We start from the raw sequence: 17,619 nt of genomic DNA on the forward strand, positions 1-17,619 counted from the left end.
TATACCAATCGGCTTAGAATCGTTTTCTGAGTCGATAAATTTTGAACTTTATTGCAAAGGAATCGTAATGTGCACAGAGTAAGCATTTCGAAAAGATATAAAGAATACGTATTAATTCTTTACTGTTTCACACTTTAAATAAAGTATTATCAGAGTATTATAGTCTAGATAATACAAATATATATCCGAAGTTTTATTAAATTCGGACAGCAAAAACTGAAAAAAATCGATATTTTCCCCTTGTAAATGCACTCGGAAACTTCAGAGCCGTTGCGGCACCTGTTAACGTTATCCAATCAGCCTAATTTTTTTTTTTGTATGACATAGTTTTACAACCCATAGAACAATTCAATTTTTTCCTTCATACAAGCATGAATCACTCTAATGTACATACAATAAATACCGATAGTGAAACTGGATATCCTGTTTCGTACTCACAACACCACTTCATAGCAGCATTCGTACAAGGCGTACCTCAAGGTAGAGTACTATCGTCACTTTATTTAACTTCTACCTCTCTAAGCTCCCCGCACCTCCACAAGGTGTAGACGTGATTTCATATGCGGGCAACTGTACAATCATGGCGATGGACCACAACATTCTCATCAAATACTATCGTAAAGCATTGAAACGAAATAGTTTATTTTTTCTTACGATTCCGTTTGAAAAAAGTGGAATGAAAAAAGTTTCAATAGAACATGGAAAACCTAGTTCTAAAAATTCACTATGAAAACAATCATACAGTTAATTATTGTTTTATTGCAAAATCACATTCATCTATGAAAAAAATAAACACATGTATATACAAACAAAAGCAACAAAATCATAATTTACATATATTATACTTAATTTAATTCACCTAAAACTTTATAAGGATTCAATATACAATTTGGATCTAAAACTTGTTTCATTTTCTTCATCATTTCTATAGCATCGGGATTTTTAGAATATTTTAAGTAATTTCTCTTAAGGAAACCTATACCATGTTCAGCACTTATACTGCCCTTCAACTGTGCCGTGTATTCATAAACGAATGGTTCGAGCATTTTATACAATTCAGGTGAATACTCCTCACAGGAAACATTGAGATGCAAATTAGAATCTCCCAGATGGCCATAGCCGCAAACACGTTTCGCCATATGACCAACACGTTTGTCAAGAACATTAACAATTTCGTAAAAGGAACGTAATGGAAGAGATACATCGTATTTAAAGCAATAACCATCCCTGGTTAAAGCAGTGGAAATGAATTCACGAATTTTCCACAACTCCTGCATTTTACTAGGTTCATTCGTGCAGGTACCATCGATCACATCGCCTTTTTCCATTATGTATTGCAGGAAGTTGTTCACTTTTTCCATGTCATGATCAGCATTGCTGCCAGAGGTTTCAATCATCATATAGAATGGGAAACCTTCAATAGGGGCTCTACATATAGAAATGGATTAATCTAACACAGTGCTAATAGTAAAACTATTAAATACATTACTTAAAGTTGAAATTTTCACAACTAGCAGCTAAGGATTTTGCATCAATCATTTCACAGGATGATAAAATTTCGCCCAAATGACGTTTGGCATTTTTGAATGTCTGCAAAACACTTTCGAATGAGTTTAGGGCTGTAATAGAAATGAAACCCATGAGGGATATATTTTACAAACTTTTTTTTCAAAATAAATTACCCAGAAAGACAAATTTACAGAATCGGAAACTGGCGGACATAGAATAGCCAATTTGGTAACTACGCCCAAAGTACCCTCGGAGCCAATAAACAAATGTTTCAGATGGTAGCCAGTGTTATCTTTTTTAAAGTCCGACATTAAATCCAATACTTTGCCATCAGCCAAAACCTTTGGAGATTATTATATAACAAAATTAAATACTTTATTATACAATTTCAAACTGCTAGACTTACCGCTTCCACTCCTAAAACGGAACCATGTAAATTACCATACGGATGACACGCAAACCACCAGCATTTGTAGATATTTACCACCAATATGACAACTTGATTTGGCACCCAAATCAATTGGTACTACTAAACCAGCCTCTCTAGTTTTAGCATCTAGATTTTCCAATATGCAGCCAGATTCACAAGCTGTGATGCCCGTTATATCATCAATACTAATGATTTTATTAAGACGTGCCAATGAAAAGGACAATTTCATCACATACTGGCACCGAACCACCCACTAAACCGGTATTACCACCCTGAGGACAGACGGCCCAAACGTTATCGTTACAGTATTTTAGAATTTCGGAACTTCTTGCGTTGAGCCAGGTTTAAGTACCAGTTTACTGCTACCACGCACACTTCGCAAAAAGTCCACATTATAACCTTGTAGATCATCTTCGCCGTCTTTCAAAACATTAGTGGTGCCAATTAACGATTCAAGAAGGACACATCTGAGCCATTCAATTCGGCATAATTGCACACGTTGTATTTTGTGACGTACCTAGAAATAAATTTGACAATGAATAACTTGAAATAATTATTTTCTTAATCCCCTTGCTGTACTTTTTGTTCGGCAAGAGGATTAAAGAACCATATGTATGTATTTAAGTATCTAATCTAATAGGTATGTGGGTTATTTGTTTTATTTTTAGAATTTCTCATCCTTTTTTACTATTGGTGTTGAATTTATGGTCAGAAAGCAAATCTTCTGAACAATTTCACCTTAATTTTTTGTTTGTTTTCAATATTACATGCATATGTAGATGATTTCAGTAGCAGTATAGAAATTATGAATACTTTATTGTTTACTAGCTATACCCAGTGTGCTTCGCTACCCTCATCGTAATGAAATAAAATAAATATTATTGTAAATGTATATATATCTGCAATATCAAAAATTCCCCTATTTAAATTTATGTTTATATATTCAATATTTTAGAAAACTCAAAAAGTACCAATGAAGTACCAAAAAGTAACAAAAGACCTCTTTTATTTAATTTCATGTTCCTAAGTTCAATATTATAGAAAATTAAAAAAGTACCAGTTGAAGAACGAAAAATTACCAAAGGGTCCCCTTTTATAGATTCTCATTAACTCCGGGCTCCACATGGTTAATTTCATGTTATAAAAAACACAAAAAGTACCTTTTGAAGAACGAAAAATTACCAAAAAGTCCTCTTTTATATGTTCTCACTTACTCCGGGCTCTACGTACTTAATTTCATGTTTCTAGGTTCAATATTAGAAAATTCAAAAAGTACCTTTTGAAGAACGAAAAGTGCCGAAAAGTCCCCTTTTATAGGTTATCACTTAATCTTGGCTGTACTTGCTTAATTTCACGTTTCTAGGTTCAATATTATAGAAAATTCAAAAAGTACCTTTTGAAGAACGAAAAAGTACCAAAAAGTCCCCTCTTATAGATTCTCATTTACTCCAGGCTCTATATGCTTAATTTCATGCTTCTATGATCAATATTATAGAAAATTCAAAAAGTACCTTTTGAAGAAAGAAAAAGTACCAAAAAGTCCCCTTTTATAGATTCTCATTACTCCAGGCTCTACATGCTTAATTTCATGCTTCTAGGATCAATATTATAGAAAATTCAAAAAGTACCAGTCGAAAGACGATAAAGTACCAAAAAGTCCCCTTTTATAGATTCTCATTTACTAAGGCCTCTACATGCTTATTTTATGTTTCTAGGTTAAATTTCATAGAAAACTCAAAAAGTACCAGTCGAAGGACGAAAAAGTACCAAAAAGTCCCCTTTTATAGATTCTCATTAACTAAGGCCTCCGCATGCTTAATTTCATGTTTCTAGGTTAAATTTTATAGAAAACTCAAAAGTACCAGTAGAAAGACGATAAAGTACCAAAAAGTCCCCTTTTATAGATTCTCATTTACTAAGGGCTCTACATGCTTAATTTCATGTTTCTAGGTTAAATTTAATAGAAAACTCAAAAAGTACCAGTCGAAGGACGAAAAAGTACCAAAAAGTCCCCTTTTATAGATTCTCATTTACTAAGGGCTCTACATGCTTAATTTCATGTTTCTAGGTTAAATTTTATAGAAAACTCAAAAAGTACCAGTCGAAAGACGAAAAAGTTCCAAAAAGTCCCCTTTTATAGATTCTCATTTACTCCGGGCTCTACATGCTTAATTTCATGTTTCTAGGTTAAATTTTATAGAAAACTCAAAAAGTATCAGTCGAAGGACGAAAAAGTACCAAAAAGTCCCCTTTTATAGATTCTCATTTACTAAGGGCTCTACATGCTTAATTTCATGTTTCTAGGTTAAATTTTATAGAAAACTCAAAAAGTACCAGTCGAAAGACGAAAAAGTACCAAATAGTCCCCTTTTATAGATTCTCATTGACTAAGGGCTCTACATGCTTAATTTCATGTTTCTAGGTTAAATTTTATAGAAAACTCAAAAAGTACCAGTCGAAGGACGAAAAAGTACCAAAAAGTCCCCTTTTATAGATTCTCATTTACTAAGGGCTCTACATGCTTAATTTCATGTTTCTAGGTTAAATTTTATAGAAAACTCAAAAAGTACCAGTTGAAGGACGAAAAAGTACCAAAAAGTCCCCTATTATAGATTCTCATTTACTCTGGGCTCTACATGCTTAATTTCATGTTTCTAGGTTAAATTTTATAGAAAACTCAAAAAGTACCAGTCGAAGGACGAAAAAGTACCAAAAAGTCCCCTATTATAGATTCTCATTTACTCTGGGCTCTACATGCTTAATTTCATGTTTCTAGGTTAAATTTTATAGAAAACTTAAAAAGTACCAGTCGAAGGACGAAAAAGTACCAAAAAGTCCCCTTATATAGATTCTCATTTACTCCGGGCTCTACATGCTTAATTTCATGTTTCTAGGTTAAATTTTATAGAAAACTCAAAAAGTACCAGTCGAAGGACGAAAAAGTACCAAAAAGTCCCCTTTTATAGATTCTCATTTACTCCGGTCTCTACATGTTTAATTTCATGTTTCTAGGTTCAATATTATAGAAAATTCAAAAAGTACCTTTTGAAGAACGAAAAAGTACCAAAAAGTCCCATTTTGTAGATTCTCATTTACTCCGAGCTCTACATGCTTAATTTCATGTTTCTAGCTTTAATTTTAAAGAAAACTCAAAAAAGTACCTGTGTAGAACGAAAAAGTAGCGAAAAGTCCCTTTATTATTTATTTCATGTTTCTATTTCAATATCATAGAAAACTCAAAAAGGACCAGTTGGAGAATGAAAAGTACCAAAAAATATCACTTGATACCAGGGTTCCAAATAACACCCCATTAGGATATTTAGTGTTTCTAAATTTAAAAATTTTATCTAAATTGGATCATTGTGGTTGAATAAAATCAAATTTCCCGTTTTTACCCCTTTTGGTACTTTTTTCCTCCCCATTAACGAAATAAAAATTCTATTCCAAAAAGTTGCAACATCGTAGTGGGAGCCCGTTATTATGTATTCATATGTATAAGTTAATAAACCAAAAACAATGTTTTATGAAAAAAGTACCAAAAATAGGTACAATTTTAACCCCTTAAACGTCCGAATATCCAAAAAGTACTAAATTCATATTTTTATTTTTTCGTTAAGTTATGAAGGAGTCAAAAATATTTTTTGAATGTGCACTGGTTTAAAAGATACATGGGGTGCGAAAAAAGTACCAAAATACAGTTTTTACCCGTTTATTCCCTAAAGGGGCCGAATTTTAAAAAAGTACCAGACACCTGTCCGTTTATTTTTTAAATGAACGGCGATAAGCTTTAAGCTGTTTTTGTATCTTTTCTAGTTTAGGAGATATAAGGTTACCGAATTTACCCGTTTTTACCCTTTTTTACCCCCTAAACATTCGAATTTCCAAAAATCCCGTCTTAGTGGATCTATTTGGCGGGAGACCAACCTCCTGTCCAAATTTCAGCTCTTTAGCTTCAACCGTTTAGGCTGTGCGATGATGAATCAGTCAGTCAGTCAGTCAGTCAGTCAGTCAGTAACGTTAGAATTTTATATATATAGATTAAGAGAAAACACTTTCAACGATTCAAAAGAAACGTAAATCTTATTATAATTTTATGAAGATTTTAAATTATACATATCGAATACTTTAGGATAGGATTTACCTGTGTTAACTCCGGCAACTTCGAAGACTTACTATATGTGCGAAATGTGGGCAACAGTAATGTGTTTTTTAATTGTGTCAATGTTTTAAAACGCTGCATCTGGAATAAAAAATGTTTGTTAATTATACCTATATGTATTGACAAAACTTGAAAAGTTATGGATAAAAACTTTTAAATTTCAAATGGATCAATAAAGAACTCTATTGAAATATTTCAATAGGCGGATATTGCACTATGGACCAGAAAGTCATCCTGAGATAACGCCTCCATTTTGCGTTAAAAATATGTATTCTGATTTGAAAAACTGACCTTTACCCAAAATTTAAAAAAAAAATTTATTGCTACAAAATTTCTAATAACGTTATAAGTATGTACATACATACATATGTATGTATATCACACCTTGAGTTTCACTTATTTAGAAACATTTTCGTTTTTGCTATAACATATTACTTACAAGAACTCTGCCGAAACAGGCACTTGATAAATACTACCGTTAAATAATAATGGGGTTGAAAATATAACGAATATTTTTATGAATTTTCAAACGAAATTACTAAATAAGTGTTTATATTTTGCGAATTTGTCTGTTGCACAGTGTATTTGTTTTCATTATTTTCAAATTGTTTAATTGTATGAAGATAAGATTAACAATAGTCTGTTACTTGACACTCATCTCTATGCACTTTGTAAATAAATTTAACTTCAATTTCCTCAGTACCATTTATATGTCAGAGAATTGAAACATTAGTTTGTACAAAACTATCATTATCTTCCAGTCCTTTCAGATTTTTAAAGAAAATTTGAACCTTTTATACCTATCTAAAAAATTAAAATCTTTACATTTAACCTATGTAGGTATTTTGTTTATATAATTAAGGGCTGTTGATTAAAAAATATATAAATGTTTCCAAATGTTTTAGTTAAAAATTAAATATCTATATGTATATAACTAATAATTATCACTCGATATAAGATATTACGATCTCCACTTTTATGTTTATCACACTTCTTTAAACATGTGTTTAAATTGAAATATTACAAACCACCGATTTTGACAATTACTTCGATAAATAAATTAATAGCAAATAAATTAAATAGAATATAAAATTATACCTTTCTTTTTGACAACTTACTAACAACTAAATACTGAAATCTACTCAAACACTAGTAATACAGTAATGCTCAAAAAAATATTGCAACAACAAAACAGATCTATTTTTGTAGAATAAAAAACACAACAAAAGTAATGATAATTATCAAAAAAAGCTTCTCGCCATCAAACGCTCATTCATCTGATTCTCTTCGAATAAAATAGAAATAAAACATTTACCGCGCTCTCAATTTTGAAAACATAAAAAATAATATGAATATTAATCTTAAACTCGATAAATTTCTTCACGTGAATGCTGAGTGAATATTTATAATTCTTTTTAATGGAAAATTATCCCAAAGAAGAATAGAATAAGAAAAACAATTTTTTGTTCTTTGTATTTCTTATCTATTTCTTAAAATAATTTTTCTCGTATTTATACCCTACACCACTTTAGTGGGGAGGGTATATTGGATTTGTGCTGATGTTTGTAACATACAAAAATATTCGTCCTAGACCCACCTTAAAGTATACCAATCGGCTTAGAATCGTTTTCTGAGTCGATAAATTTTGAACTTTATTGCAAAGGAATCGTAATGTGCACAGAGTAAGCATTTCGAAAAGATATAAAGAATACGTATTAATTCTTTACTGTTTCACACTTTAAATAAAGTATTATCAGAGTATTATAGTCTAGATAATACAAAATATATATCCGAAGTTTTATTAAATTCGGACAGCAAAAACTGAAAAAAATCGATATTTTCCCCTTGTAAATGCACTCGGAAACTTCAGAGCCGTTGCGGCACCTGTTAACGTTATCCAATCAGCCTAATTTTTTTTTTTTGTATGACATAGTTTTACAACCCATAGAACAATTCAATTTTTTCCTTCATACAAGCATGAATCACTCTAATGTACATACAATAAATACCGATAGTGAAACTGGATATCCTGTTCGTACTCACAACACCACTTCATAGCAGCATTCGTACAAGGCGTACCTCAAGGTAGAGTACTATCGTCACTTTTATTTAACTTCTACCTCTCTAAGCTCCCCGCACCTCCACAAGGTGTAGACGTGATTTCATATGCGGGCAACTGTACAATCATGGCGATGGACCACAACATTCTCATCAAATACTATCGTAAAGCATTGAAACGAAATAGTTTATTTTTCTTACGATTCCGTTTTGAAAAAAGTGGAATGAAAAAAGTTTCAATAGAACATGGAAAACCTAGTTCTAAAAATTCACTATGAAAACAATCATACAGTTAATTATTGTTTTATTGCAAAATCACATTCATCTATGAAAAAAATAAACACATGTATATACAAACAAAAGCAACAAAATCATAATTTACATATATTATACTTAATTTAATTCACCTAAAACTTTATAAGGATTCAATATACAATTTGGATCTAAAACTTGTTTCATTTTCTTCATCATTTCTATAGCATCGGGATTTTTAGAATATTTTAAGTAATTTCTCTTAAGGAAACCTATACCATGTTCAGCACTTATACTGCCCTTCAACTGTGCCGTGTATTCATAAACGAATGGTTCGAGCATTTTATACAATTCAGGTGAATACTCCTCACAGGAAACATTGAGATGCAAATTAGAATCTCCCAGATGGCCATAGCCGCAAACACGTTTCGCCATATGACCAACACGTTTGTCAAGAACATTAACAATTTCGTAAAAGGAACGTAATGGAAGAGATACATCGTATTTAAAGCAATAACCATCCCTGGTTAAAGCAGTGGAAATGAATTCACGAATTTTCCACAACTCCTGCATTTTACTAGGTTCATTCGTGCAGGTACCATCGATCACATCGCCTTTTTCCATTATGTATTGCAGGAAGTTGTTCACTTTTTCCATGTCATGATCAGCATTGCTGCCAGAGGTTTCAATCATCATATAGAATGGGAAACCTTCAATAGGGGCTCTACATATAGAAATGGATTAATCTAACACAGTGCTAATAGTAAAACTATTAAATACATACTTAAAGTTGAAATTTTCACAACTAGCAGCTAAGGATTTTGCATCAATCATTTCACAGGATGATAAAATTTCGCCCAAATGACGTTTGGCATTTTTGAATGTCTGCAAAACACTTTCGAATGAGTTTAGGGCTGTAATAGAAATGAAACCCATGAGGGATATATTTTACAAACTTTTTTTTTCAAAATAAATTACCCAAGAAAGACAAATTTACAGAATCGGAAACTGGCGGACATAGAATAGCCAATTTGGTAACTACGCCCAAAGTACCCTCGGAGCCAATAAACAAATGTTTCAGATGGTAGCCAGTGTTATCTTTTTTAAAGTCCGACATTAAATCCAATACTTTGCCATCAGCCAAAACCTTTGGAGATTATTATATAACAAAATTAAATACTTTATTATACAATTTCAAACTGCTAGACTTACCGCTTCCACTCCTAAAACGGAACCATGTAAATTACCATAACGGATGACACGCAAACCACCAGCATTTGTAGATATATTACCACCAATATGACAACTTGATTTGGCACCCAAATCAATTGGTACTACTAAACCAGCCTCTCTAGTTTTAGCATCTAGATTTTCCAATATGCAGCCAGATTCACAAGCTGTGATGCCCGTTATATCATCAATACTAATGATTTTATTAAGACGTGCCAATGAAAGGACAATTTCATCACATACTGGCACCGAACCACCCACTAAACCGGTATTACCACCCTGAGGACAGACGGCCAAACGTTTATCGTTACAGTATTTTAGAATTTCGGAAACTTCTTGCGTTGAGCCAGGTTTAAGTACCAGTTTACTGCTACCACGCACACTTCGCAAAAAGTCCACATTATAACCTTGTAGATCATCTTCGCCGTCTTTCAAAACATTAGTGGTGCCAATTAACGATTCAAAGAAGGACACATCTGAGCCATTCAATTCGGCATAATTGCCACGTTGTATTTTGTGACGTACCTAGAAATAAATTTGACAATGAATAACTTGAAATAATTATTTTCTTAATCCCCTTGCTGTACTTTTTGTTCGGCAAGAGGATTAAAGAACCATATGTATGTATTTAAGTATCTAATCTAATAGGTATGTGGGTTATTTGTTTTATTTTTAGAATTTCTCATCCTTTTTTACTATTGGTGTTGAATTTATGGTCAGAAAGCAAATCTTCTGAACAATTTCACCTTAATTTTTTGTTTGTTTTCAATATTACATGCATATGTAGATGATTTCAGTAGCAGTATAGAAATTATGAAATACTTTATTGTTTATTAAGAGAAAACACTTTCAACGATTCAAAAGAAACGTAAATCTTATTATAATTTTATGAAGATTTTAAATTATACATATCGAATACTTTAGGATAGGATTTACCTGTGTTAACTCCGGCAACTTCGAAGACTTACTATATGTGCGAAATGTGGGCAACAGTAATGTGTTTTTTAATTGTGTCAATGTTTTAAAACGCTGCATCTGGAATAAAAAATGTTTGTTAATTATACCTATATGTATTGACAAAACTTGAAAAGTTATGGATAAAAACTTTTAAATTTCAAATGGATCAATAAAGAACTCTATTGAAATATTTCAATAGGCGGATATTGCACTATGGACCAGAAAGTCATCCTGAGATAACGCCTCCATTTTGCGTTAAAAATATGTATTCTGATTTGAAAAACTGACCTTTACCCAAAATTTAAAAAAAAAATTTATTGCTACAAAATTTCTAATAACGTTATAAGTATGTACATACATACATATGTATGTATATCACACCTTGAGTTTCACTTATTTAGAAACATTTTCGTTTTTGCTATAACATATTACTTACAAGAACTCTGCCGAAACAGGCACTTGATAAATACTACCGTTAAATAATAATGGGGTTGAAAATATAACGAATATTTTTATGAATTTTCAAACGAAATTACTAAATAAGTGTTTATATTTTGCGAATTTGTCTGTTGCACAGTGTATTTGTTTTCATTATTTTCAAATTGTTTAATTGTATGAAGATAAGATTAACAATAGTCTGTTACTTGACACTCATCTCTATGCACTTTGTAAATAAATTTAACTTCAATTTCCTCAGTACCATTTATATGTCAGAGAATTGAAACATTAGTTTGTACAAAACTATCATTATCTTCCAGTCCTTTCAGATTTTTAAAGAAAATTTGAACCTTTTATACCTATCTAAAAAATTAAAATCTTTACATTTAACCTATGTAGGTATTTTGTTTATATAATTAAGGGCTGTTGATTAAAAAATATATAAATGTTTCCAAATGTTTTAGTTAAAAATTAAATATCTATATGTATATAACTAATAATTATCACTCGATATAAGATATTACGATCTCCACTTTTATGTTTATCACACTTCTTTAAACATGTGTTTAAATTGAAATATTACAAACCACCGATTTTGACAATTACTTCGATAAATAAATTAATAGCAAATAAATTAAATAGAATATAAAATTATACCTTTCTTTTTGACAACTTACTAACAACTAAATACTGAAATCTACTCAAACACTAGTAATACAGTAATGCTCAAAAAAATATTGCAACAACAAAACAGATCTATTTTTGTAGAATAAAAAACACAACAAAAGTAATGATAATTATCAAAAAAAGCTTCTCGCCATCAAACGCTCATTCATCCGATTCTCTTCGAATAAAATAGAAATAAAACATTTACCGCGCTCTCAATTTTGAAAACATAAAAAATAATATGAATATTAATCTTAAACTCGATAAATTTCTTCACGTGAATGCTGAGTGAATATTTATAATTCTTTTTAATGGAAAATTATCCCAAAGAAGAATAGAATAAGAAAAACAATTTTTTGTTCTTTGTATTTCTTATCTATTTCTTAAAATAATTTTTCTCGTATTTATACCCTACACCACTTTAGTGGGGAGGGTATATTGGATTTGTGCTGATGTTTGTAACATACAAAAATATTCGTCCTAGACCCACCTTAAAGTATACCAATCGGCTTAGAATCGTTTTCTGAGTCGATTAAGCTATGTCCGTCCGTCCGTCCGTCTGGCTGGCTGGCTGGCTGTCCATGTAAACCTTGTGCGCAAGGTACAGGTCGCAATTTTCAAGATAATTGGATGAAATTTGGCACGCACGTTTTATTTGACCCAAGGACGAAGCCTATTGAAAATGGTTCCATTATTTCACCTAGCCCCCATACAACAGAACCCCCCGAAAAGGGCTTCTGAGCTCATAATTATGTTAAATATACAGATATATCGATAAAATACGGCACAACTAAGTTTTATTGAAGTCTTGATGACCCTGCCAAAATTTCATAAAGATCGGGCCACATTTGACCCTAGCTCCCATACAAAGTCCCCTTCAGAAAGTTACTTGAATGTCCCAAATTAACTTATAAACACAAATATCGCGATGAAATTCAGCACAATAAAATATTATGTCAATATAAATATATTCACAAAATTTTATCGGGCTTGGTCCATATTTGCCCCTAGCCCCCATATAAAGCCTCTTTCAGAAAATTAGTTTTTCATCCATAAATTGCTTAAATGTATCGGAACAAGAGAATATTGAAGATAAATGCTTTATTATGAAAAATAAATCACATTTAATATTCATAACTGGTGTAGGGTATCATATGGTCGGCCACGCCCGACTATAATTTCTTACTTGTTCTTTATTACTTACTTTCTAAACAAATTTTATTTTGAGAGAAACATTTTATAATGTATCTTTCTCTTGAAAACATACATTATGACCTGTGCTACCAGACTTTCTTAAAGCAAAATGCCAAAAGTGTAAATTGTAATAAAAAATTTAAACCTAGTTCTGCCATGGCCTTAATTTAGACTCTTCAAGATTACTTGCGCAAGATTTTGAATTTGTTTGAGAGGGAGAAGAGATAAGAATGATATTTCTGTCATAAAATTAAAACTTATGGAAGTAAAATTGACCGGTGTAAATCAGCGATAACAAAATTTTTGGAATACGTAAATACATACTACCGCGTATGTATTTGTATACAATATGTATGTATAAATATTACTTTGTTAGGTGTTTATTTCTTTATAATGTATTTTTATTATATTCCATATTAAAAACTAAGGCCATTTTTAAACAAATGTCTGGCATCTTTATGATGATTTAGAAGAGAATTAAAGAATGTTTGTTCACATACATACATACATATGTATATACGTAAGTAATATAACAAAAACACAATAAATGTGCGTAGATAGAGACAAAATAAATTATTCACTTTTGTTTTCTTTAACAGCATAATTAGAAAAATACATAATTAAATAATTTAAATATTGTTTTATTTTATTTCAACTTATGTACCTATATTTACAAAAAATAAAAAAACTAATTAAATAATACAAATATTTACGTTTTTATATTAAATAAGTACCTCTATCTTTCAGATATTTCCCGAACAAAAACACAGACCGTATCTATTAAACGATTAGTTAGTAAAACATCTGTTCTGCTTGTTTTCTGTTTTGTTTTTAAACTCTTTCGCTTATGTACAAGTGATGCCAACTGATGTAACAGCATTGTCATATTAATATATGTATATATATATATGTACATATTGTCATTTTAATATCTTTTATTTTGTTTTTCGATTTTAAAAATGTATATTAAAATAAAATGAAATTTGTTGCCCCTGACAATAAAACACATTTTTCTATGTCCCTACAAACAAGGGGATACGAATACAATACGAATTCGTATTATTTAGAAGAAAAAAATTGGGAACTAATATACATTGGGTATAACTCTCCAATTTTGACAAAAATTTTACCTCTTATAGGCCTTTTAATTCTATGATTTATGATATATGTCTTTTGGTCAACAAATGTATAGTTATGGAGTTATAGACTTTCGAAGTTAAATATATATATTATCAATATCTTCTCTATTTAAGAACCCATTCGGACAATATATATATCATTAGAAAGAGGTACCATTATATCGATGGATTTATGAAATAACGGCACTTTCATCAAAAAACTCCATATAAAAAATACTTTTTGTGGAATTTGTTCTCAAAGGGTTAATAAATGCGGTCATATTATATATCTTTGAAAAGGTATTTCAAAGCTCTTTCTAATGATATATTTATATAAATTTAACTTTGATGGTTGACCAAAAGACATATATCACAAGTCATAGAATTGAAAGCTTTATATGTGGTATAAATTGTTTCATGATCGGAGAGTTATACCTATAATATATTTAAGCCAAAATTTGTTGCGGCAACAATCATATTCGCATTGCGGAAGATACTCCCTTCGGGATAGTTTGTGCGTCAGAGGCGAAACTTCTAACCAATACGAAAGCAATTCTTTTAGAAGTCAAAAAAGTGAAAAATTTGTTGGGTTTTAACTAAAATTATTTTTAAATTATCCAAAACTCAGATATATGTACATATGTAGATACATAATTATGTTTAGAATTGATTAATTTTTAATCTGGCTTGGGTAGGGTGCATTGCGTTTGTTCTGATGTTTGCTGGTTAGGTTAGGTTGATAGGAGGATGTATACTACATCAAATCCGAAGAAATACACCTAGGCCACTATCGGGCCTTTTGTGCACTCCTTATCATGAAAAAAAGTTCACTGAATGAATTATTTTTCAGTGTTCAGAAACGCAGTTTACTGAACGTAATTCCTAAGAATCTTCCAATCAGTGTTAGTCAGGAATGATAGGTACATCCTTTGATAGCAAACTATATAGCCTGGCGGTATGTATTGACATCGAAGGTACGTATACTGAATTTTGCTTCCTGGGCAAGAAGATGCCAGTGACAGACAAAGTTAAGTACTTAGGTGTAATCCTCGATCGGAAATTAAAATGGAGACACAACATAGAGGATAGGATCAACAAGGCACAGCGGTGCTGGGCGATATGTAGGAGAACTATAGACATGAAATGGGGTCTTAGTCCTACTATGACAAATTGGCTTTACAAAAGTGTAATTAAACCAATTCTAATCTTATGCTTTAATAATTTGGTGGACTGCTTTAGACAAAAAGTACAGTGTCAAACTACTACAGGGAGTTCAGCGTACATGCTGCTTGGTTGTAAGTGATGCCATGTGTACTACTTCAACCAAGCCTCTGGAAACGTTGCAAGATATTCCACCCAATGAAACATATTTAAGATATGAGGCGTCGCTTACAGCCGAACGGCTCTTTACTTTAGGCGAACTAGCGGTTATAGAATACGCCATCAATGTATATTGGACACATTGGAAGGTTATACACAATCATCGGACGTGCCTGATCGTAAACCAGACACAGAATATGTCGGAAACTTTGAAACGCTAATCCCAGATAGAATGTCTTGGTCAAGCGGAACACTGGAGCAAATACCAGTAGGAATCCGTTGTTACACGGATGGTTCTAAATTGGAGGACAAATTGGGGCTGGGGTTCTATATTGAAGACCCAGAAACAGAAATATACCACCGTTTACCAAATCATAACACAAGCTCCCAGGCAGAAGTACGAGCAATAACGGAATGCGTATATTGGATTAGAATAAATATGGCGCCCACAGCTCTTAATATATTTACCAAGAGCCGGAAGGCAATTAGGTCGATATCAGGTGATAGAACTAAATCTAAGACAGTATTGGATTGTAAGAAAGCTTTAACTGAATACTCTCCCACTCGGGAGTAGTCGGCAACGAAAGGGCGAATGTACTAGCTTTAAAGGGAGGGGAGCTCGTGGCAGTTAACTTGACAAACGCAAAACCATTCGACGCAACAAAAGCTAAACTAAAAATAAGGGTGAGAGAATCCCATAAGGCCTGTTGGAATAATAAAACAGTGGGTAGAAGATCTTATGGGGTGACCCTGATGAGAGCAAGACGAAAAATCTCTTCAAAATGAGCAAGTCTGGAGTTAGTATGATGGTACGTATTCTAAGTGGACACACAAGATTACGAGCACATCTATGCAAAATTGGATGTGCGGATTCAGACGAATGTAGAGCATGTGGAGAGGACAGTGAAACTCCGAGCACTTTCTTTGCCACTGCCAGGCATTCGTCGAAGTTAGATCCAAGTATCTTGGAAGTGATATTATTCCGGAAGCACCCGGTCAACATAAAACTGTCTAGGGATAGGATAATCCCTATAAGAGTATCAGTGTGCACGTTATTGAAGGCGCCTTCGATGTCAATACATACCTCCAGTGTATACAGTTTGCTATCAAAGGATGCAGTTGGTATACTGCTTTTAACCATACTATCGACAATCCGTTCCAAGGTTTTAAGTAGGAAGGACGTAAGACTTATCGGTCGATAGGACTTATGTGTCGTATAGGTTTTCCTGGTTTGGGTATAAATATTACCCTTGCATCCTGCCATTTAACTGGGGTATATGTTAATTTCTAGCATGCAGTGAATATTTGTGACAGATGTACCGAAACCAGTCCCGCCTCCATCTACAAAAGTGTCGGGAAAATGCCATCCGGGAGCAAAGCTCTTTATTGCCACTTTAACCATGTCAGATGTAATAAATATTTCCGTATTAGCCTTCCCTTTCTCCAATATCGGTTCATCCATGTTATTCGATGTACCGGGTGGGAAATGCCCGTGTCATCGATCATAGATTCCGGCTGAACATGAGTTTTGGATAGAAACTTTTTTATCTTCGATACGTCTCTTATTTTCACCAAGTTTATTGCGATACTCATCCCTCATAAAAAGACAGCAGTATAGTCTTTTTACGCCGTGCCTGATTAAATAGTATGCGAAGAGTCTTCCCAAGGTTCCGGATCTCCCCGGTTAAACAGGGTTTCTCCTGGGCAGATCTCCGCTCTCGCAGAGGGCAGCTATCCTCGAACGATTCAACCACGACTTTTGTGAACGTTTATACTTTGGCGTCTATATCCTCCTTATTGCGACGTTGAAAAGTGTCCTGACCTAAACGGATCTTTAGTAAGGTCCCGAACATTGTCCAATTAGTTTTAGACTTATTCCGAAACTTTATTGGCTTTGGTGGTGGTCTTAGTATTTTGAATCTTATGTACCGATAGTCAGAAAAGCAGTGCTCGTCCGAAACTCTCCAATCCTGAATTTCGTTTATAAGCTCTTCTAAACATATAGTTATATCTAATACTTCTTATCTGATTCTATTGACAAAGGTAGCTTTATTACCTAAGTTCAATGTGATCATGTCTTTTGTATTAAGGAAATCCATAAGGGCTTGTCCCCTGAGATTGGTGTTTGTACTACCCCAAGCTACATGGTAGGAATTTGCATCAAAACCTATTATAATTTTATTACTATTCCTTTGTGCCTCTTCAACCAGTTTCATCAGATCCGACGTTGGTGATGGTGTCGGAGAATCGAAGGGTAGGTAAAAGGAAGCGAGATATATGTTGTGGAT

At 32.5% G+C, this 17,619-nt stretch overlaps 1 protein-coding gene and 1 pseudogene across 4 annotated transcripts; both read right to left on the reverse strand.

The window, feature by feature from the left end:
• Window positions 1–739: 739 nt before the first annotated feature.
• On the reverse strand, window positions 740–7,309 carry LOC119600028 (annotated as a pseudogene).
• A 1,134-nt stretch (window positions 7,310–8,443) lies between these two features.
• On the reverse strand, window positions 8,444–13,749 carry LOC119599706 (D-2-hydroxyglutarate dehydrogenase, mitochondrial-like). Of its 4 annotated transcripts, none has more exons than XM_037949604.1 (6): window positions 13,628–13,749; window positions 10,575–10,673; window positions 9,621–10,163; window positions 9,387–9,555; window positions 9,193–9,322; window positions 8,444–9,132 (listed from the first exon to the last, which is right to left on the reverse strand). In XM_037949604.1, exons 2-6 carry the CDS (start codon window positions 10,671–10,673, stop codon window positions 8,550–8,552), a joined length of 1,524 nt encoding a protein of 507 aa, XP_037805532.1. In that variant the 5' UTR covers window positions 13,628–13,749; the 3' UTR covers window positions 8,444–8,549. The 4 variants fall into 4 exon arrangements, with proteins under 4 accessions (XP_037805532.1, XP_037805548.1, XP_037805538.1 ...); XM_037949620.1 differs by lacking the exon at window positions 13,628–13,749 and adding an exon at window positions 11,908–11,926; XM_037949610.1 differs by lacking the exon at window positions 13,628–13,749 and adding an exon at window positions 11,691–11,800.
• Window positions 13,750–17,619: the final 3,870 nt, after the last annotated feature.

This window comes from Lucilia sericata, unplaced genomic scaffold (assembly GCF_015586225.1).
Source record: "Lucilia sericata isolate MDLA Ls3-8-SP2 unplaced genomic scaffold, ASM1558622v1 Contig000003F_arrow, whole genome shotgun sequence".
Taxonomy (NCBI): Eukaryota; Metazoa; Arthropoda; class Insecta; order Diptera; family Calliphoridae; genus Lucilia; species Lucilia sericata.